General features: G+C 42.7%; 1 protein-coding gene across 1 annotated transcript; it reads left to right on the forward strand.

Moving 5' to 3' along the window:
• Positions 1–1,274: 1,274 nt before the first annotated feature.
• On the forward strand, positions 1,275–6,634 carry LOC118402289 (inhibin beta C chain-like). The gene is made up of 3 exons (XM_035800361.2): positions 1,275–1,649; positions 3,896–5,825; positions 6,175–6,634. Exons 1-2 carry the CDS (start codon positions 1,304–1,306, stop codon positions 4,687–4,689), a joined length of 1,140 nt encoding a protein of 379 aa, XP_035656254.1. The 5' UTR covers positions 1,275–1,303; the 3' UTR covers positions 4,690–5,825; positions 6,175–6,634.
• The last annotated feature ends 17,304 nt before the right edge of the window (positions 6,635–23,938 follow it).

The raw sequence follows: 23,938 nt of genomic DNA on the forward strand, positions 1-23,938 counted from the left end.
GGCTATATTTGGTTATGATGATATGTATTAAAAAGCTGTTTAATATAATTTAGCAATGTAAGTCATTACTCCATTCTTTAGAATTGCACTGTATTAATTGCATAAATGTTTATAATTTTGAGAAGATTAGGACACTGCCCTTTTAAGACAATTGCATTCCAAAATGAGATATTATAAACTGGGTGGTTTGAGGCCTTAATGTTGATTGGTATGACAAAACATTTATTTTTACCTCCAAAAAAACACTGTAGCATTTGTTTTGGCAGGCCTACTGCAGTCAGGTTGATTAAGCAATAAGGCCCGGGGGGGTGATATATCACCAATATGCCACGGCTAATGGCTGTATCCAGTCGCGTTGCGTTGTGCATAAGAACAGCTCTTTGACGCGGTATAATGGCGATATACCACCCCCCCCCCGGGCCTTATTGCTTAATCAACCTGACTGCAGTAGGCCTGCCAAGACAAATGCTACAGTGTATTTTTGTAGGTTTCTTTTTGCAGACTATAAACAGTAACCAGCCTATTGCTAGTTTTACTTTGGTAAATTACTTTCCCTAAAATAAATAAGCTCAGCGACTAGATTGATGGGCGCTTCATTTTGCTCAGGACAGGCTCGCATGTAAACGTAGCTCGAGAGGTTGTGACTCGCTGGAGCGTAGTGGTGCTTGAATGAACAAAAGGCCAATCATATTGCTCAAATAGAAATAGCACTACTTTTCTGCATATTGTCTTCCATGGTAGACTGGGACAGAGCAGCAAAATGTGGTCCCTGGAAGGCAAAAATGTGCTGAGAAGTAGCTGGTCTGGTTCGTGCTGCTGCTTTGGAAGTGTTATGGCAGTTTGAAAAGTACTGAGGCAAACACTGTCTCACCACACATTTTACGGTGGCTCTGTTTTAGTGAAAGTCATAGCTTAGGCTTAGTCATAGCTCATATCATCATAGCTTATTGTATTTACAACACATATTGATACCACTAATATGAGCGGTATTATACATGGTTATATGCAGTATTTTGTATGGAAACAATCCATTGAACTCAATCAATACATGAAAGGTTCAACTGTTTTCAGACATGAATTATATTAATTTCTTCTAAGGAGTACTATACAAAGCGTGCTTTCCCACCTTGTGGAACATGATAGATAATGCATGCTACATAATCCTCTACATAATGAAGAGTGCTCACCTGACATCAAGGAGAGGTGTGGCCATGCAGGAGCTGTATAAATGAAAGCATGTCTGGAATTTCATTCATAACATTGACAACCCCAGACAGGGTGCACCTCTGAGAACAAACCAACCATGCCTAGCTCAGTCACACTGCGTTTTCTCTTCTCTTGGGTGGCCCTCCTCTCCAGCCTCCATCAGGGGGAGGGCCGGCCCCGCCTGGCCAAAGACAGTACACCCCACCTGGGGCAGGAGGAGAGCCAGAGGGCCCTGCTCCTGGAGGCAGTGAAGACAGGCATCTTGAGCTCCGTGGGGATGGAGAAGGAGCCCAGGCCCAGGGAATTGGCTTCAGAGGAGGAGCTGAGGAGGATGCATCAGCTCTACAGGGAAACACTGAGGCAGCTGACAGGGAACTCCAGTCAAGGGGGGGAATCCCGGCATTCCCTTTGGAGGACATCCACCCTGCTTCTCCCAGCCACAGGTGAGACCTTATTTAAAGAAACATAGCTACTGTACAAGGACCTGACTGTTGACATTCTAGATTTAGATCTGACTGCATGGAATTTTGCCTTTACGCAATGGTGTATTTATAACCTATTGAAAAGGCCTAACTCGCCAATGGTTTGGGCTTTGTCAAAGGTGTGTACCTTGTGTCCCAATCAACATTCTCGCACGGTTGTGTCTTTAACAAGAATAATTCAAATGCGCTTTTATGACAAAACAAACGAAAAGCCTTCAAACACATTTCTTTTGGTGTAATGTTAATGTACCTGTCAGTGTTCTCTCAAACCCTATCTCGTGAGAATGAGTGAGTCATACAATTTAGTCTTAGTACTTTGTTTTTGTGTTCACTCCAACAAAAGCCTGCCATTAATATTAGCATTTGGACTTAGCAAAGGCTTGATAGTAATTCCGAGAGCAGATATTAATTACAGTTGAAGTCGGACGTTTACATACACTTAGGTTGAGTCATTAAAACTTGTTTTTCAACCACTCCACAAATTTCTTGTTAACAAACTATAGTTTTGGCAAGTCGGTTAGGACATCTACTTTGTGCATGACACAAGTAATTTTTCCAACAATTGTTTACAGACAGATTATTTCACTGTATCACAATTCCAGTGGGTCAGAAGTTTACATACACTACGTTGACTGTGCCTTTTAACAGCTTGGAAAATTCCAGATAATGATGTCATGGCTTTAGAAGCTTCTGAAAGGCTAATTGACATAATTTGAGTCAATCGGATGTGTACCTGTGGATGCATTTCAAGGCCTACCTTCAAAATCAGTGACTCTTTGCTTGGCATCATGGGAAAATCAAAAGAAATGAGCAAAGACCTCAGAACAAAAATTGTCAACCTCCACAAGTCTGGTTCATCCTTGGGAGCAATTTCCAAACGCCTGAAGGTACTATGTTCATCTGTACAAACAATAGTATGCAAGTACTGGGACCACGCAGCCGTCATACCGTTCAGGAAAGAGACATGTTCTGTCTCCTAGAGATGAATGTACTTTGGTGTGAAAAGTGCAAATCAATCCCGGAACAACAGCAAAGGACTTTATGAAGATGCTGGAGGAAACAAGTTCAAAGTATTTATATCCACAGTAAAACAAGTCGTATATAGACATCACCTGATAGGCCGCTCAGCAAGGAAGAAGCCACTGCTCCAAAACCGCCATACAAAATCCAAACTACGGTTTGCAACTGCACATGGGGACAAAGATCGTACGTTTTGGAGAAACGTCCTCTGGTCTGATGAAAGAAAAATATAACTGTTTGACCATAATGACCATCGTTATGTTTGTAGGAAAAAGGGGGAGGCTTGCAAGCCAAAGAACACCATCCCACCCTGCACGGGGGTGGCAGCATCATGTTGTGGGGGTGCTTTGCTGCAGGAGGGACTGGTGCACTTCCCAAACTAGATGGCATCATGAGGAAAGAAAATTATGTGGATATATTGAAGCAACATCTCAAGACATCAGTCAGGAAGTTAAAGCTTGGTTGTAAATGGGTCTTCCAAATGGACAATGACCCCAAGCATACTTCCAAAGTTGTGACAAAATGGCTTAAGGACAACAAAGTCAAGGTATTGGAGTGGCCATCACAAAGCCCTGACCTCAATCCCATAGAACATTTGTGGGCAGAACTGAAAATAGTGTGTGAGCAAGGCCTACAAACCTGACTCAGTTAGACCAGCTCTGTCAGGAAGAATGGGCCAAAATGCACCCAACTTATTGTGGGAAGCTTGTGGAAGGCTTCCCGAAACATTTGATCAAAGTTAAACAATTTAAAGGCAAGCTACCAAATACTAATTTAGTGTATGTAAACTTCTGACCCACTGGGAATGTGATGAAACAAATAAAAGCTGAAATAAATCACTCTACTATTATTCTGACATTTCACATTCTTAAAACAAAGTGGTGATCCTAACTGACCGATGACAGGGAATTTTTACTAAGATTAAATGTCAGCAATTGTGAAAAACTGAGTTTAAATGTAATTTGGCTAAGGTGTATGTAAACTTCCGACTTCAACTGTACCTCATCTCCAAAGTATATAATAATGAACCATTCTAATTTGTAAATAGTTTTAATGTAATTTAGCAATTTTTTGAGGCTGTAAAGACAGATCTATTATAACTCTTAAAAGCACAGCCTATTGAGGTGATGACAGTAATTTCAAGAAGCTGAGCATTTGTCTAACAACCTTCTTTTCACCTCTTTCAGTGGAGCCTTTCAAAGTGCTTCGGACTGATGAGGAACACACATCAGATGTGCTTTGGTACAGAGCTGTCTTCCACAAGAACCCAGACATCAGGAAGGATCTCACTTTGGCCTGGGCTGAGCTGAAGCTCTACAGACAATTGTTGGATGGCTCGAAAGCTGCCGAGCCCACGATTAGTGAAGAGGTTCATGTTAAGATCTATGAGACGAAACCGCTGAACTCTTCTCTATTGATTCACACAGAGACCCTTGTTCAGACGGTCGCTACAAGAACTGGAGATTTGACTTTGGACATCAGAACTGTTGTTGAAAAGTGGAGAGGGAGGACGGACGGCTCCTCTCTAGTTGTGGAAATAGGACTGGCCATCGAAGAGGGTACTGATCCCAAGAGGACCCCTCAGATGGTCCTGGAGGTAGACCTTGTAGAGCCTAGATCAGCAGGCAGAAGGAGACGGACTCGCTCCAACAAAGAAGACAACTGCGATGAAGACGGTCGCTGCTGCCGAAAGTCTGTCAACGTGTCCTTCAAGGAGATTGGCTGGTCAGACTGGGTCGTTGCCCCCGATGGTTACAACATGCACTTCTGTGACGGCTCCTGCCCCCACAACTACAAGCCAGCAAGCATGCACGCGCAGGTGAAGTCTCGTCTTCATCACATCAACAAGGGGGCAACACCTCGGCCCTGTTGTGTGCCGGCAGCCTATGAACCTATGGTCCTCATGCACTACGACAGTCGGGGAAAGTTGAAGCTCACACCCTTCAATGACTTGATTGTCAGCAAATGCCACTGTGCTTGAGTTCTTCGGGACAAGACCAGGCAAGGACAAAAAAAGAGAGTTGGAACAAACTTTTTCCTTTTGCCGAGCCATTAGATACAATGTGCTAGTGGTACATTCTGAAATAGAAGCGATACTGTTTTCAAAGGAAGTAAGAAAATAACAGTTGTCATGCTCAATTTGTGACATTCCTAGTGTCGTTTTCAATGGTTAAACAAACAAAAATACCCAACATCATCCATCATCCATGGATTCATAGGTTCATTGTAGGTTCATTGTAAAACAATTCAAGTTACTGTGGAGTGATGATTCTGATATGTACTATTTTATTTGGAAGATTACACTGATGTTAGTCTTATGTGGCCCGTAATGTCATATTCTTCCAAGACTATGTACACAATTACATTATTTATTGTAATTTATTTAACAGGGTCTAAAACATATTTGTATTGTTTGTAGTTTTCCAATGTTACAATATTTAGTATGTTCCTTACATCACTGTACTTTAAATATATATTCAATTGAATTTAATGCTATGTACAGTATTATTTCCAAACATTTTGGAAGTTTGTCCAGAGAAAATATACTATTCTTTAACATTTCAATAATAGTAGTATGGATGTTACTACTGTTTATGTTGGGTCGTTGTGCCTGAATCCATCTGTACACAACCTTTACAATAAATATTTTTACATACAAATTATGTTTTTACCCCATGTGTTTAATTCCTTAGCAACAGCAACAGAACTTGACATTCTGACAAGATGTGTGTGTTATTGTGCTTCGGGAAACCATCTAGTCAGATAATATTTCAAGGTTAGGGTGTGCCGTGAAATACATATATGATAGTCAATATCATGCAGCTGTAGCCTTGAAACCGTTCATACTGTGCACTCTTAGAAAAAAATGATGCTACTTAGAACCTAAAAGAACGAACAAAACATGCTGAAAAGCTGCTGTGTTGTTCAATGAACATGTAACCCGGTCAAAAAATCCCAACCTACGGTTCACAATGCTTCCAAGTTGGGAAATAGAGCCTGCGAGAAGAGCCCTGTGGCTTCAGGCTATTCAATGTGGAAGAGTAGAAAATTGTGGGCAGCTGGTGTCCAAGAAGCTGCACGTAGCTAGTTATCTGTGTGGAAAACGTTTAATCACAGGTAAGGCATCTTGTTTAGTATAGTTCATTCGTAACGCCACTCACTACTTGTAGCTAGCTGTATGTAGCTGTTTGTTTGTGTTGTTGGTCTTGGCTAGCTTAATGTTCCGGTCGGTAGCTAGGTACAGTAGCACTCAAGTGGCTGCAAAAGGGCACGAGGGAAGCCCTATACAACAGTACATTTTTCTAAGTAGTAAGAACGCTCGGGAGCAGGCAATGTTGAAAAGTCATCTTTAGACATATCGTACTTTTCTTAAATGTCAGTTTGTAACTGACTAAAACAAGCAGACAAAAAAAATGTGTTTGAAAAATAGGGTAACCTTGGTAACCACAGGTTGTTTTCCCCACAGGTGGGGCGAGGCTGCGACATTCTATCTAATACCGACTGGGAGTATAGGAGAACCCTTTGAATGACCCTTTTTGGTTCCAGGTTAGAAGCCTTTCTGGTTCCATGTAGGACCTTTTTCACAGATGGTTCTATGGGGACAGCCGAAGAACAATTTTGGAACCCTTTATTCTAAGAGTGTAGCCTTGACCAAGGAGTGAATGACCTACGCGACAAACGAGTAGTGTTTAGTTTTGCATGACAGTAAGAATAGCACACTGCACACACGATGCAATGCATTGTAAACTCAGCCCCATGAACAGATATAATATCTTTAAACAATAAATCAAATGTATTTTAGTGTAACGTAATGATAAAGGAATATGAAAGGCAACACTGTATTTTGATAACCACAATTCAATATTATAGCGATACGTTCGGATAAATAAATAAAAAACAAATCATGCTAAAGATACTGTGTGAGAAGTATTAGCATCATATCTTACTTTGTATCTAAGACAAAGATAACAAAAAATAATCAGGTAGCAGGCAACCAAACCCGTTGGTTTTCTATCAAACAACTTCAAAACAAACAATTATTCACACAACAGCCCAACATGTAACACAACAGTTTTGAGACATCACCCAACACTACTTTTGGGTGTGTACAGTAGAAGACCTATTTTGTAAATTGTGAGAGATGTTGATATGAAAGTCAGAGAGGATAGCCCCTTTCAATATAAAATACATTTGTCAGTGTATGTACTGTATACACATAATAATATATATATACAGTGGGGCATAAAAGTATTTAGTCAGCCACCAATTGTGCAAGTTCTCCCACTTAAAAAGATGAGAGAGGCCTGTAATTTTCATCATAGGTACACTTCAACTATGACAGACAAAATGTGGAAAAAAAATCCAGAAAATCACATTGTAGGATTTTTAATGAATTTATTTGCAAATTATGGTGGAAAATAAGTATTTGGTCAATAACAAAAGTTTCTCAATACTTTGTTATATACCCTTTGTTGGCAATGACAGAGGTCAAATGTTTTCTGTAAGCAATCACAAGGTTTTCACACACTGTTGCTGGTATGCAACTCAGCATTCTTTGTCCTCCAAACACGACGAGTTTTACCAAAAAGTTATATTTTGGTTTCATCTGACCATATGACATTCTCCCAATCTTCTTCTGGATCATCCAAATGCTCTCTAGCAAACTTCAGACGGGCCTGGACATGCACTGGCTTAAGCAGGTGGACATGTCTGGCACTGCAGGATTTGAGGCTGTGTCGGCGTAGTGTGTTACTAATGGTAGGCTTTGTTACTTTGGTCCCAGCTCTCTGCAGGTCATTCACTACATTTACATTTACATTTAAGTCATTTAGCAGACGCTCTTATCCAGAGCGACTTACAAATTGGTGCATTCACCTTATGACATCCAGTGGAACAGCCACTTTACAATAGTGCATCTAAATCTTTTAAGGGGGGGGGGGGTGAGAAGGATTACTTTATCCTATCCTAGGTATTCCTTAAAGAGGTGGGGTTTCAGGTGTCTCCGGAAGGTGGTGATTGACTCCGCTGTCCTGGCGTCGTGAGGGAGTGTGTTCCACCATTGGGGAGCCAGAGCAGCGAACAGTTTTGACTGGGCTGAGCGGGAACTGTACTTCCTCAGTGGTAGGGAGGCGAGCAGGCCAGAGGTGGATGAACACAGTGCCCTTGTTTGGGTGTAGGGCCTGATCAGAGCCTGGAGGTACTGAGGTGCCGTTCCCCTCACAGCTCCGTAGGCAAGCACCATGGTCTTGTAGCGGATGCGAGCTTCAACTGGAAGCCAGTGGAGAGAGCGGAAGAGCGGGGTGACGTGAGAGAACTTGGGAAGGTTGAACACCAGACGGGCTGCGGCGTTCTGGATGAGTTGTAGGGGTTTAATGGCACAGGCAGGGAGCCCAGCCAACAGCGAGTTGCAGTAATCCAGACGGGAGATGACAAATGCCTGGATTAGGACCTGCGCCGCTTCCTGTGTGAGGCAGGGTCGTACTCTGCGGATGTTGTAGAGCATGAACCTACAGGAACGGGCCACCGCCTTGATGTTAGTTGAGAACGACAGGGTGTTGTCCAGGATCACGCCAAGGTTCTTAGCGCTCTGGGAGGAGGACACAATGGAGTTGTCAACCGTGATGGCGAGATCATGGAACGGGCAGTCCTTCCCCGGGAGGAAGAGCAGCTCCGTCTTGCCGAGGTTCAGCTTGAGGTGGTGATCCGTCATCCACACTGATATGTCTGCCAGACATGCAGAGATGCGATTCGCCACCTGGTCATCATAAGGGGGAAAGGAGAAGATTAATTGTGTGTCGTCTGCATAGCAATGATAGGAGAGACCATGTGAGGTTATGATAGAGCCAAGTGACTTGGTGAATAGGAGAGGGCCTAGAACAGAGCCCTGGGGGACACCAGTGGTGAGAGCGCGTGGTGAGGAGACAGATTCTCGCCACGCCACCTGGTAGGAGCGACCTGTCAGGTAGGACGCAATCCAAGCGTGGGCCGCGCCGGAGATGCCCAACTCGGAGAGGGTGGAGAGGAGGATCTGATGGTTTACAGTATCGAAGGCAGCCGATCTGGCCTGGAGAAGAGAGGAGGGGATAGGGTCGAGCGGGCAGGTTGTTGGGCGGGCGGCCGTCACAAGACGCAAGATTTCATCTGGAGAGAGAGGGGAGAAAGAGGTCAGAGCACAGGGTAGGGCAGTGTGAGCAGAACCAGCGGTGTCGTTTGACTTAACAAACGAGGATCGGATGTCGTCGACCTTCTTTTCAAAATGGTTGACGAAGTCATCTGCAGAGAGGGAGGAGGGGGGGGAGGAGGATTCAGGAGGGAGGAGAAGGTGGCAAAGAGTTTCCTAGGGTTAGAGGCAGATGCTTGGAATTTAGAGTGGTAGAAAGTGGCTTTAGCAGCAGAGACAGAGGAGGAAAATGTAGAGAGGAGGGAGTGAAAGGATGCCAGGTCCGCAGGGAGGCGAGTTTTCCTCCATTTCCGCTCGGCTGCCCGGAGCCCTGTTCTGTGAGCTCGCAATGAGTCGTCGAGCCACGGAGCGGGAGGGGAGGACCGAGCCGGCCTGGAAGATAGGGGACATAGAGAGTCAAAGGATGCAGAAAGGGAGGAGAGGAGGGTTGAGGAGGCAGAATCAGGAGATAGGTTGGAGAAGGTTTGAGCAGAGGGAAGAGATGATAGGATGGAAGAGGAGAGAGTAGCGGGGGAGAGAGAGCGAAGGTTGGGACGGCGCGATACCATCCGAGTAGGGGCAGTGTGGGAAGTGTTGGATGAGAGCGAGAGGGAAAAGGATACAAGGTAGTGGTCGGAGACTTGGAGGGGAGTTGCAATGAGGTTAGTGGAAGAACAGCATCTAGTAAAGATGAGGTTGAGCGTATTGCCTGCCTTGTGAGTAGGGGGAAGGTGAGAGGGTGAGGTCAAAAGAGGAGAGGAGTGGAAAGAAGGAGGCAGAGAGGAATGAGTCAAAGGTAGACGTGGGGAGGTTAAAGTCGTCCAGAACTGTGAGAGGTGAGCCGTCCTCAGGAAAGGAGCTTATCAAGACATCAAGCTCATTGATGAACTCTCCGAGGGGACCTGGAGGGCGATAAATGATAAGGATGTTAAGCTTGAAAGGGCTGGTAACTGTGACAACATGAAATTCAAAGGAGGCGATAGACAGATGGGTAAGGGGAGAAAGAGAGAATGACCACTTGGGAGAGATGAGGATCCCGGTGCCACCACCCCGCTGACCAGAAGCTCTCGGGGTGTGCGAGAACACGTGGGCGGACGAAGAGAGAGCAGTAGGAGTAGCAGTGTTATCTGTGGTGATCCATGTTTCCGTCAGTGCCAAGAAGTCGAGGGACTGGAGGGAGGCATAGGCTGAGATGAACTCTGCCTTGTTGGCCGCAGATCGGCAGTTCCAGAGGCTACCGGAGACCTGGAACTCCACGTGGGTCGTGCGCGCTGGGACCACCAGATTAGGGTGGCCGCGGCCACGCGGTGTGGAGCGTTTGTATGGTCTGTGCAGAGAGGAGAGAACAGGGATAGACAGACACATAGTCGTCAGGCTACAGAAGAGGCTACGCTAATGCAAGGAGATTGGAATGACAAGTGGACTACACGTCTCGAATGTTCAGAAAGTTAAGCTTACGTAGCAAGAATCTTATTGACTAAAATTATACAGTACCGCTGAAGTAGGCTAGCTGGCAGTGGCTGCGTTGTTGACTTTGTAGGCTAGCTGGCAGTGGCTGCGTTGTTGACACTACACTAATCAAGTCGTTCCGTTGAGTGTAATAGTTTCTACAGTGCTGCTATTCGGGGGCTAGCTGGCTAGCTAGCAGTGTTGATTACGTTACGTTGCGTTAAAAGAACGACAATAGCTGGCTAGCTAACCTAGAAAATCGCTCTAGACTACACAATTATCTTTGATACACAGACGGCTATGTAGCTAGCTATGTAGCTAGCTACGATCAAACAAATCAAACCGTTGTGCTGTAATGAAATGAAATGAAAATGTGATACTACCTGTGGAGCGAAGCGCAATGCGACCGGGTTGTTGAGTGCGGAAGTTCTATTCAGTAGACGTTGGCTAGCTGTTGGCTAGCTAGCAGTGTCTCCTACGTTAAGGACGACAAATAGCTGGCTTGCTAACCTCGGTAAATTAAGATAATCACTCTAAGACTACACGCTCTAAACTACACAATTATCTTGGATACGAAGACAGCAAAGACAACTATGTAGCTAGCTAACACTACACTAATCAAGTCGTTCAGTTGAGTGTAATAGTTTCTACAGTGCTGCTATTCGGTAGACGGTGGACGTTTGCTAGCTGGCTAGCTGCTGGGCAGATAGCAGTGTAGACTACGTTAGGACGACGAAATACGAAGTTGCAATAGAAGTGCTGACTGTTTCACTTTGTTGTCCTCTTTCTTTTCCTTTTTCTTCTGTCCTTCTTTTGTCCTTATTTTGTCTTCCTTTCTTCTGTTAACTAGATATTTTTTGTTGTTATTCTTTGTAAGCTAGCTAGCTTCTTCCAGGAGAGTCCCTAGCAACTGCTTAGCAACAAGTAAACAATTCTGCTAGCAATTCAGCTAGCTAAGATAACTGTACAATTTTATGAAAAATAGTTAATTTTTCAAAAGCCTGTCTTTTTTGGTTTGTTCCTTGTTTTGTCTTCTATTGAGTCTTGCAGTTTTCTCTTGATTTTTTCGATGTACTTCACTCTAAAAAACCATTTAAATCTCAATATATACAGGAGCTCATTTTTCAGCAGCTGCTCAATTTAGAACTCCGGAACATAATATAATAATTCACTAGGTCCCCCCGTGTGGTTCTGGGATTTTTGCTCACCGTTCTTGTGATCATTTTGACCCCACGGGGTGAGATCTTGCGTGGAGCCCCAGATCGAGGGAGATTATCAGTGGTCTTGTATGTCTTCCATTTCCTAATAATTGCTCCCACAGTTGATTTCTTCAAACCAAGCTGCTTACCTATTGCAGATTCAGTCTTCCCAGCCTGGTGCAGGTCTACAATTTTGTTTCTGGTGTCCTTTGACAGCTTTTTGGTCTTGGCCATAGTGGAGTTTGGAGTGTGACTGTTTGAGGTTGTGGACAGGTGTCTTTTATACTGATAACAAGGTAACAAGTGGAGGACAGAGGAGCCTCTTAAAAATAAGTTACAGGTCTGTGAGAGCCAGAAATCTTGCTTGTTTGTAGGTGACCAAATACTTATTTTCCACCATAATTTGCAAATAAATTCATTAAAAATCCTACAATGTGATTTTCTGGATTTTTTTTCTCATTTTGTCTGTCATAGTTGAAGTGTACCTATGATGAAAATTACAGGCCTCTCTCACCTTTTTAAGTGGGAGAACTTGCACAATTGGTGGCTGACTAAATACTTTTTTGCCCCACTGTATATACGTATTTATATAAAATGTATATTATAACATTTCCAAATACAGTATATATTTACACCATGTGTACATAACATTAGTAACACCTTCCTAATACTGAGTTGCACCCCATTTTTACCCTGTCTAAAGGCACTTAAATCTTTTGTCTTGCCCATTCGCCCTCTGAATGGTACACATACACAATCTATGTCTCAATTGTCTCAAGGCTTAAAAATCCTTCTTCATCCTGTCTCCCCCCCTTCACCTACATCAGCGGTTCCTAATATGAAAATGGGGTCACAGGAGAATTCTCAAAATCCCCCCCCCCAAAATATACAAAATACCACCAAAAATATATATATACATTGTAATAACGCCTTTGTATCTCAAAATCATTGTTACGTGGTTAACCTTAAAAATATGAATGAAAATTATTCAAATCTGAAAGATAAAATTCAAGATCATGGGAAAAGGTCGGACTTAACCGTTCCATATGAATCATTCTAGGCCCGCTACGCTATGAAACAACACACTATTGCAGAGACTACCCTTCGCCAGCTCAGTGCTCTCGTCTGCGTTAAAACCAGCTTGTATATGATAGCAGAGATGAGGCGCACACTGTCGACCACGCCCTCTGACTTTGAAAATCTCAGACGCGACATGCTTCAAGCACCCCCATCTATTAGTGGTGGTGAGATAAGAGACATTATGTAAGTTCCAGTTGACTGCCCCACATTAAAAGTATGTGATGGTGAGGTTGAGAAGACAATCAGAAATACTGTTAGAATGTTTTTCAATTTGACTGCCATAGCCCTAAATAAAAGAGTAAACATTGGCTATTAATTACATTTTATTTTAATTCACAAGAGTGTGGGCGTGAGAATCTTCAGATATCAAAATTGGGTTGTGGGCCAAAAAAGTTTGGGAACGCCTGAACTACACTGATTTGAAGTGGTTTTAACAGGTGACATCAATACGGGGATCATAGCTTTCACCTGGATTCACCTGGTCAGTCAATATCATGGAAAGAGCAGGTGTTCCTAATGTTTTGTACACTCAGTCAGTGTATATTTGTGTATGTTCATTTAATACATTTCGGGAAGCCTACAGTGCTATGTACACAGGTTACTTGTCCATTGCTTGAGTAGATTGATGAGGGGTGTGACGTATCAAGTGTCCGGAAAGTTGAATATAAGTAAGTAATCAATCTCCAGACATGCACAAATATTTACAAATATAGCCGTCTTCATATAGTAAAAGTACAGAGAATGTACACTAGGTAACTCGCCAAGTTCTTTGTTCATACTTACAAGAAGTCCATCCTCTAATTCTCCACAGCCAAGACCTGATATTAACATCCTCAATCTTACGTTTTGAAGGGTCTTGTTACCACCCAATGTATACAATTTGCAGGGAGTCAAAAATCTGAATCAGTCTTCATCATTGTGCAAACTTGGGTGGGTGGCGTGTGATGTTGAGTGCGGTTATTCAGGAGGCAGTGTTATAACGGGCTTCGGTATTAAGCTGTTTTTAAGAGTCTCTCTCTTTCAGATGTACTCACTGTGGCGTGATAAATCTGAAAGGTATCCCACCACAAGAGCGTGCAACTAGGTCACAGGGATATTTGCTTCCTCTCTATGTGTCTCCTTAAAACCATAAATGAAACACTACTACTACTACTCCTCCCACAAAGTTCAGTGTTGGAACCTTTCCATCGCACAGGGACACTCATTGGTTCAACCATAATTAATGTTTGTTTGGCCATTTCTTGATTTTGAGCATCACTTCCTCTTCAGCATTTGACCCCGCTGGACATTACTGCATTTATCTACCTTAAGTTTGAGGTCCACATTAAATTCTATCATGGTTGAAACGTTGTTCTATTACAAATTAAGACAATGTTTGGGAATCCAAAACATGCTTTTGGTGTTCCCCAGGAGTATCCTAGGCCCGCTCTTGTTTAGTGTACATTAATGACGATTCTGTTGCGTGCACTGGCGTTGAAAAACAGATGTACAGTGGCAAGAAAAAGTCTGAACTCTTTGGAATTACCTGGATTTCTGCATAAATTGGTCATAAAATTTGATCTGATCTTCATCTAAGTCCCAACAAAGGACAAACAGTCTGCTTAAACTAATAACAAACAAGCAATTATACGTTTTCATGTCTTTATTGGACACACCGTGTAAACATTCACAGTGTAGGGTGGAAAAGTATGTGAACCCTTGGATTTAATAACTGGTTGACCCTCTTTTGGCTGCAATAATCTAAACCAAATGTTTTCTGTAGTTGTTGATCAGACCTGCACAAAGGTCTGGTGGAATTTTGGACCACTCATCTTTACAAAACTGTTTCAGTTCAGCAATATTCTTAGGATGTCTGGTGTCCGCTCTCGAGGTCGTGCCACAGCATCTCAATCGGGTTGAGGTTAGGACTCTGACTGGGCCACTCCAGAAGGTGTATTTTCGTCTGTTGAAACCATTCTGTTGTTGATTTACTTCTGTGTTTTGGGTCATTGTCCTGTTGCATCACCCAACTTCTGGTGAGTTTCAATTGGTGGACAGATAGCCTTACATTCTCCTGCAAAATGTCTTGATAAACTTGGGAATTCATTTTTCCATCGATGATAGCGAGCTGTCCAGGCCCTGATGCAGCAAAGCAGCCCCAAACCATGATGCTCCCTCCACCATACTTTACAGTTGGGATGAGTTTTTTTATGTTGCTGTGCCCTTTTTTTCTCCACACATAGTGTTGTGTTGTGTGTTCCTTCCAAACAACTCAACTGTAGTTTCATCTGTCCACAGAATATTTTGCCAGAAGCGCTGTAGAACAACCATGTGCTCTTTTGCGAACTGTCCAAAAAAACAGTCGCTTCTTCCGTGGTGTCCTCCCATGAACACCATTCTTGTTTAGTGTTTAACGTATCGTAGACTCGTCAGAGATGTTAGCATGTTCCAGAGATTTCTGTAAGCGTTTAGCTGACACTCTAGGAGTCTTTTTTAACCTCATTGAGCATTCTGCACGATGCTCTTGCAGTCATCTTTGCAGGACGGACACCCCTAGCAACAGTGCTGAACTTTCTCCATTTATAGACAATTTGTCTTACCGTGGACTGATGAACATCAAGGCTTTTAGATATACTTTTGTAACCCTTTCCAGGTTTATGCAAGTCAACCATTCTTAATCTTACGACTTCTGAGATCGCTTTTGTTCGAGGCATGGTTCACATCAGGCAATGCTTCTTGTGAATAGCAAACTTACATTTTGTGATTGTTTTTAATAGGGCAGGGCGTCTCTAACCAACATCTCCAATCTCGTCTCATTGATTGGAATCCAGGTTAGCTGACTCCTATTAACTTTTGGAAAAGTCATTAGTCTAGGGGTTCAGATACTTTTTCCAACCTACACTGTGAATGTTTAAATTATGTATTCATATAGACAAGAAAAATACAATAATTTGTGTGTTATTAGTTTAAGCACACTGTATTTGTCTATTGTTGTGACTAAGATGAAGATTAGATCAAATGTTATGGCTAATTTATGCAAAAATCCAGGTAATTCCAACGGGTTCACATTTTCTTGACACTGTATGATACTGTGATTTATGTGCATGCAACAGAAAACAGCAGAGGACAGAAAGCAGACATTTACTTTTATTGCTATTTCTTTTTTTGGCTGCTCTTGTCTTTTCTATCCTGAGTTCATAAGCAGGTCATTTTTGTACTGACTGTTACTTTACATCTTTTATGAGAAAGGAGAAGCTAAAACCAAAAGCCATTAGCAACTCTATAACCAAAGAGTAAAAAAAAAAATATAGATATATTTTAGAGTTTGACCAATTAATCAGAATGGCCGATTAATTAGTGCTGATTTCAAGTTTTTATAACTATCGGAAATCGGTTTAATAATTTTTTAAAATATTTTTTATACACCTTTATTTAATCTTTATTTAACTAGGCAAGTCAGTTAAGAACACATTCTTATTTTCAATGACAGCCTAGGAACGGTGGGTTGACTGCCTCGTTCAGGGACAGAGCGACAGATTTTTACCTTGTCAGCTCGGGGATTCAATCTTGCAACCTTGCAGTTCACTAGTCCAACGCTCTAACCACCTGATTACGTTGCACTCCACGAGGAGCCTGCCTGTTACGCAAATGCAGTAAGCCAAGGTAAGTTGCTAGCTAGCATTAAACTTATATTATAAAAAACAATCAATCAATCATAATTACTAGTTAACTACAAATGGTTGATGATATTATAGTTTATCTAGCATGTCCTGCGTTGCATATAATCGATGCGGTGCATATTTGTGAAAAAGGACTCTCGTTGCTCCAATGTGTACCTAACCATAAACATCCATGCCTTTCTTAAAATCAATACACAGAAGTATATATTTTGAAACCTGCATATTTAGCTAAAAGAAAGGTTTGCAGGCCATATTAAACCAGGTGAAATTGTGTCACTTCACTTGCGTTCATTGCACGCAGAGTCTGTATATGCAACAGTTTGGGCCGCCTAATTTGCCAGAATTTTACGTAATTATGACATAACATTGAAGGTTGTGCAATGTAAACAGGAATATTTAGACTTATGGATGCAACCCGTTAGATAAAGAACGTAACGGTTCCGTATTTCACTGAAAGAATAAACGTCTTGTTTTCGAGATGATAGTTTCCGGAATCAACCATATTAATGACCTAAGGCTCGTATTTATGTGTGTTATTATGTTATAACTACGTTTATGATTTGATAGAGCAGTCTGACTGGGCGGTGGTAGGCACCAGCAGGCTCGTAAGCATTCATTCGAACAGCACTTTCGTGCGTCTTCGCAATGCTTCAAGCATTGCGCTGTTTATGACTTCAAGCCTAGCAACTCCCGAGATTAGGCTGGTGTAACCGATGTGAAATGGCTAGCTAGTTAGCGGGGTGCGCGCTAATAGCATTTCAAACGTCACTCGCTCTGAGACTTGGAGTGGTTGTTCCCCTTGCTCTGCATGGGTAACGCTGCTTCGTGGGTGGCTGTTGTCAATGTGTTCCTGGTTCGAGCCCAGGTAGGAGCGAGGAGAGGGACGGAAGCTATACTGTTACACTGGCAATACTAAAGTGCATATAAGAGCATCCAATAGTCAAAGGTTAATGAAATGCAAATGGTATAGAGAGAAATAGTCCTATAATAACTACAACCTAAAACTTCTTACCTGGGAAAATTGCACATATTGCACTTTTACTTTCTTCTCCAACACTTTGTTTTTGCATTATTTAAACCAAATTGAACATGTTTCATTATTTATTTGAGGCTAAATTGATTTTATTGATGTATTATATTAAGTTAAAATAAGTGTTTATTCAGTATTGTTGTAATTGTCATTATTACAAATAAATAAATGAAAGGGGAGAAAAATCGTCCGATTAATCAGTGTCGGCTTTTTTTTTGGTCCTCCAATAATCAGTATCAGTATCGGCGTTGAAAAATCACAATCGGTAGATCTCTAATATATATACAGTGGGGAGAACAAGTATTTGATACACTGCAGATTTCGCAGGTTTTCCTACTTACAAAGCATGTAGAGGTCTGTAATTTTTTTTATCATAGGTACACTTCAACTGTGAGAGACGGAAGCTAAAACAAAAATCCAGAAAATCACATTGTATGATTTTTAAAATATTTTTTATTATTATTATAATTTTTTGTTACCCCTTTTTCACCCCAATTTCGTGGTATCCAATTGTTTAGTAGCTACTATCTTGTCCTCCGATACACAACCCAACCAAGCCGCACTGCTTCTTAACACAGCACCATCCAACCCGGAAGCCAGCCGCACCAATGTGTCGGAGGAAACACCGTGCACCTGGCAACCTTGGTTAGCGCGCACTGCGCCCAGCCCGCCACAGGAGTCGCTGGTGCGCGATGAGACAAGGATTTCCTACCGGCAAAACCCTCCCTAACCTGGGTGACGCTCGGCCAATTGTGCGTCGCCCCACGGACCTCCCGGTCGCGGACGGGTACGTCTCTGTGGCACAGCTGGCGCTGCAGTACAGCACCCTTAACCTCTGCGCCACCCGGGAGGCCCACATTGTATGATTTTTAAGTAATTAATTTGCATTTTATTGCATGACATAAGTATTTGATCACCTACCAACCAGTAAGAATTGCGGCTCTCACAGACCTGTTAGTTTCTCTTTAAGAAGCCCTCCTGTTCTCCATTCATTACCTGTATTAACGTCAACTCTTTGTATAAAAGACACCTGTCCACACACTCAATCAAACAGACTCCAACGTCTCCACAATGGCCAAGATCACCCTCGGTCTGGGGCTCCATGCAAGATCTCACCTTGTGGGGCATCAATGATCATGAGGAAGGTGAGGGATCAGCCCAGAACTACACGCCAAGACCTGAAGAGAGCTGGGACCACAGTCTCAAAGAAAACCATTAGTAACACAATAAGCCGTCATGGATTAAAATCCTGCTGCGCAAGCAAGGTCCCCCTGCTCAAGCCAGCGCATGTCCAGGCCCATCTGAAGTTTGCCAATGACCATCTGGATGATCCAGAGGAGGAATGGGAGAAGGTCATGTGGTCTGATGAGACAAAAATAGAGCTTTTTGGTCTAAACTCCACTCACCGTGTTTGGAGGTCGAAGAAGGACGAGTACAACCCCAAGAACAACAACATTCTTTGGGGATGCTTTTCTGCAAAGGGGACAGGACGACTGCACCGTATTGAGGGGAGGATGGATGGGGCCATGTATTGTGAGATCTTCAAATCCCAAATCAAATCCAATTTTATTTGTCACATACACATGGTTAGCAGATGTTAATGCGAGTGTAGCGAAATGCTTGTGCTTCTAGTTCTGACAATGCAGTAATAACCAACAAGTAATCTAACTAACAATTCCAAAATTACTGTCTTATACACAGTGTAAGGGGATAAAGAATATGTACATAAAGATATATGAATGAGTGATGGTACAGAGCAGCATAGGCAAGATACAGTAGATGGTATCGAGTACAGTATATACATATGAGATGAGTATGTAAACAAAGTGGCATAGTTAAAGTGGCTAGTGATACATGTATTACATAAGGATGCAGTAGATGATATAGAGTACAGTATATACGTATGCATATGAGATGAATAATGTAGGGTATGTAAACATTATATTAGGTCGCATTGTTTAAAGTGGCTAGTGATATATTTCCCATCATTTCCCATCAATCATCATAACCTGAAAGGCCACTCAGCAAGGAAGTAGCTACTGCTCCAAAACTGCCATAAACAAGCCAGACTACGGTTTGCAACTGCACACGGGGACAAAGATTTTTGGAGAAATGTCCTCTGGTCTGATGGCCATAATGACCATCATAACTATGGTTTGGAGGAAAAAGGGGTAGGCTTGCAAGCCAAAGAACACCATCCCAACCATGAAGCACGGGGGTGGCAGCAACATGTTGTGGGGGTGCTTTGCTGCAGGTGGGACTGGTTCACTTCACAAAATAAATGGCGTCATGAGGAAAGAAAATTATGTGGATATATTGAAGCAATCTCAAGACATCAGTCAGGAAGTTAAAGCTTGGTCGTAAATGGGTCTTCCAAATGGACAATGACCCCAAGCATACTTCCAAAGTTGTGTCAAAATGGCTTAAGGACAACAAAGTCAAGGTATTGGAGTGGCCATCACAAAGCCCTGACCTCAATCCTATAGACATTTTGTGGGCAGAACTGAAGAAGCGCGTGTGAGCATTGAGGCCCACAAACCTGACTCAGTTACACCAGGTCTGTCAGGAGGCCAGAGCAACATGGCCCTGACAGAGATGGTCACTTCGCTTCACGTTCTTAGGAAACTATGCAGCATTTCGTTTTTTATGTATTATTTCTTACACTCTTACCCCAGGAAATCTTAAGTCTTATTACATACAGCCGGGAAGAACTATTGGATATAAGAGCAAGGTCAATTTACCAACATTTGGACCACCACCCAGGACAATGGATCGGATCCCATTAGGTGACCCAAAACAACGGCGCCGCAGAAGGGGCAGACGGAGTGGTCTTCTGGTCAGGCTTCGTAGACGGGCACATCGCTCACCGCTCCCGAGTATACTACTCACCAATGTCCAGTCTCTTGACAACAAGGTAGACGAAATTCGAGCGAGGTTTGCCTTCCAGAGAGACATCAGAGATTGTAACATTCTCTGTTTCACGGAAACATGGCTCACTCGGATTACGTTAGAGTCAGTACAGCCACCGGGTTTCTTTGTGCATCGCGCCGACAGAAACAAACATCTCTCTGGAATGAAGAAGTGCGGGGGCGTATGCCTTATGATTAACGAGTCGAGGTGTGATCATAACAACATACAGGAACTCAAGTCCTTTTGTTCACCTGACCTAGAATTCCTTACCATCAAATGCCAACCACATTCTCTACCAAGAGAATTCTCTTCGATTATAATCACATCCATGTATATCCCCCCCAAACAGACACCTCAAAGGCCCTGAAAGAACCCTGGGTCTCGACAACACCCTGTGCAACTGGGTCCTGAACTTTGTCGGGCCGCCCCCAGGTGGTGAGGGTAGGAAACAACATCTCCACCCCGCTGATCCTCAACACTAGGGCCGCACAAGGGTGAGTGCTCAGCCCCCTCCTGTACTCCCTGTTCACCCATGACTGCGTGGCCATGCACGCCTCCAACTCAATCATCAAGTTTGCAGACGACTGTCTTGTCTTTGGCTATGCCGGATTAAGTGATATGACATGCTATTCTATAAAATAATTTATCCTCAATTAATATCACCTGATTGAGCTAATCGTGTAAATGTAATTAACTAGAGAGTCGGGCACCACAAAATAATATTTATAGAGCTGTTATCTTCCGAATAAACTCTTAAAGACCTAGTAATATTTTACATCAATAGCAGTCAATATCAATCGTCACCTTACTTAAGTCTCATCTGAAAGTTGTAAATTCTTGGTTATCTGCAAGAACCCTGGCTAACAATTTGAATCATCAATACAAAATTGGGTTTAATAATGTATTTACTAAATACCTAACTAATCACACAGAATTACACATACACACAATTAATCATAACTTGATTACAAATTACATCATTAAGGAAAACGGCCCTAGCGGGCGGAACAGATATGACAGCTTGTTACACAAAAGAAAAGGGACTGGGTTTAGTGAAGGAGCGGGAAGACTGAGGAAAAAAGGGAAGAAGCTGGGCTATCGTAAATACAGTATCTTATGCATTCTAATTACCGCCCATTTGGAAAAGGAAAATGCAATAAATATTTACTCTGAGCTGCACTTCGGTAGGTTGGTGGTAGATGGAAGGCCGTGTTGCCCAACCGAGTCCTTTGAAGAATGTCTCTGGTGGTCAAATGGATACGTTGTAGTAACGTTGTTGTGTGGTAGACGGGATACTCTGTCTGTTCCTTCCTAACCTGCGTTTGCAGCTGCGGTTGCTAACTCAACGGCTAGAAGGTATCACTTCTGTAGTGAATAAGAGTTCAAAGTTCATACCATTCGCACCAAAGCGCACAATGATTTTGGCTTCGTTCTGTAGTTATTATCTGAACCATTCTGACATAGGACCGTCGTCCTACATCCCCGCAACAGGAAGTTCTATTGTCGTCAAGGGCTTATATAGGAAGGGAGAGGAAGGCGTGTTTGAAAAGTTTTATAGCCCATGTCCCTTCACAAGGCGGGCCACTGATTGAGCAGCCCAATCTTATGAAAACTCACATCTCACATTTTAGAAGCTAAAATCACATTTCATCCCATCACAAATCATTTCATATTCAAACATTTAAATTGAACAACAATTCCATGTGAATCCGATAACTCTGATGTGTAGACTTTCTACTGTAGAGTTTATGTCATCTGATCATTGATGAGAATGTCTCAGATGACAACCGAACTGACATCGTATTCATTAAGTACCACTGCATATGTTAAATTGTTCGGCTTACCAGAATATAGTTCACCCCCCCACCTTCTGATGTTTGCAGAATCTCTATGTTAACCAAGGGTTTTGCAAATGTAACCTCATTTGGAAAAGGGGGGTGACTGTCATAAACCTACCCCCCAGGCCAACGTGATGACACGACATTACAGTGGTAAGCTTGGTTACCAACAATGACGAGACAGCCTACAGGGAGGAGGTGAGGGCCCTCGGAGTGTGGTGTCAGGAAAATAACCTCACACTCAACATCAACAAAACAAAGGAGATGATCGTGGACTTCAGGAAACAGCAGAGGGAGCACCCCCCTATCCAATTGACGGGACAATAGTGGAGAAGGTGATTACACATCACAGACAAACTGAAATGGTCCACCCACACAGATAGCGTGGTGAAGAAGGCGCAACAGTGCCTCTTTAACCTCGGGAGGCTGAAGAAATTTGGCTTGTCACCGAAAACACTCACAAACTTTTACAGGTGCACAATTGAGAGCATCCTGTCTGTCTGGCTGTATCACCGCCTGGTACGGCAACAGCTCCGCCCACAACCGCAAGGCTCTCCAGAGGGTAGTGAGGTCTGCACAACGCATCACCGGGAGCAAACGACCTGCCCTCCAGGACACCTACAGCACCCGATGTCACAGGAAGGCCAAAAAGATCATCAAGGACAACAACCACCCGAGCCACTGGCTATCATCCAGAAGACAAAGTCAGTACAGGTGCATCAAAGCTGGGACCGAGAGACTGAAAAACAGCTCCTATTTCAAGGCCATCACACTGTTAAACAGCCTTCACTAACATTGAGTGACTTCTGCCAACATACTGACTCAAATCTCTAGCCACTTTAATAATTAAAAATTGGATGTAATAAATGTATCACTAGTCACTTTAAACTACTTATTCGCTACATATTCGTCGCCAGACCCACTCCACTGGCTCCAGGTCATCTACAAGTCCATGCTAGGTAAAGCTCCGCCTTATCTCAGTTCACTGGTCACGATGGCAACACCCATCCGTAGCACGCGCTCCAGCAGGTGTATCTCACTGATCATCCCTAAAGCCAACACCTCATTTGGCCGCCTTTCGTTCCAGTTCTCTGCTGCCTGTGACTGGAACGAATTGCAAAAATCGCTGAAGTTGGAGACTTTTATCTCCCTCACCAACTTCAAACATCTGCTATCTGAGCAGCTAACTGATCGCTGCAGCTGTACATAGTCTTATCGGTAAATAGCCCACCCATTTTTACCTACCTCATCCCCATACTGTTTTTATTTATTTACTTTTCTGCTCTTTTGCACACCAATATCTCTCTACCTGTACATGACCATCTGATCATTTATCACTCCAGTGTTAATCTGCAAAATTGTAATTATTCACCTACCTCCTCATGCCTTTTGCACACAATGTATATAGACTCCCCCTTTTTTCTTCCTACTGTGTTATTGACTTGTTAATTGTTTACTCCATGTGTAACTCTGTGTTGTCTGTTCATACTGCTATGCTTTATTTTGGCCAGGTCGCAGTTGCAAATGAGAACTTGTTCTCAACTAGCCTACCTGGTTAAATAAAGGTGAAATAAAAAATAAAAAACAATGCCACTTTATATAATGTTTACATACCCTACATTACTCATCTCATATGTATATACTGTACTCTATACCATCTACTGTATCTTGCCTATGCCATTCGGCCATCGCTCATCCATATATTTTTTTATTCATTCCTTTACACTTGTGTTTATAATGTAGTTGTTGTGAAATTGTTAGATTACTTGTTAGATATTATTGCACGGTCTAAACTAGAAGCACAAGCATTTCGCTACACTCGCATTAACATCTGCTAACCATGTGTATGTGACCAATAACATTTTATTTTATTTGAGGAATGGGCCAAAATTCACCCAACTTATT

Source organism: Oncorhynchus keta, chromosome 23 (assembly GCF_023373465.1).
Source record: "Oncorhynchus keta strain PuntledgeMale-10-30-2019 chromosome 23, Oket_V2, whole genome shotgun sequence".
NCBI lineage: Eukaryota > Metazoa > Chordata > Actinopteri > Salmoniformes > Salmonidae > Oncorhynchus > Oncorhynchus keta.

Coding starts and splice junctions, on each gene's coding strand:
- LOC118402289 (XM_035800361.2), top strand. CDS start 1,304: ATGCCTAGCTCAGTCACACTGCGTTTTCTCTTCTCTTGGGTGGCCCTC. Junction 1,650..3,895: donor CCTGCTTCTCCCAGCCACAG/GTGAGACCTTAT, acceptor CACCTCTTTCAG/TGGAGCCTTTCAAAGTGCTT.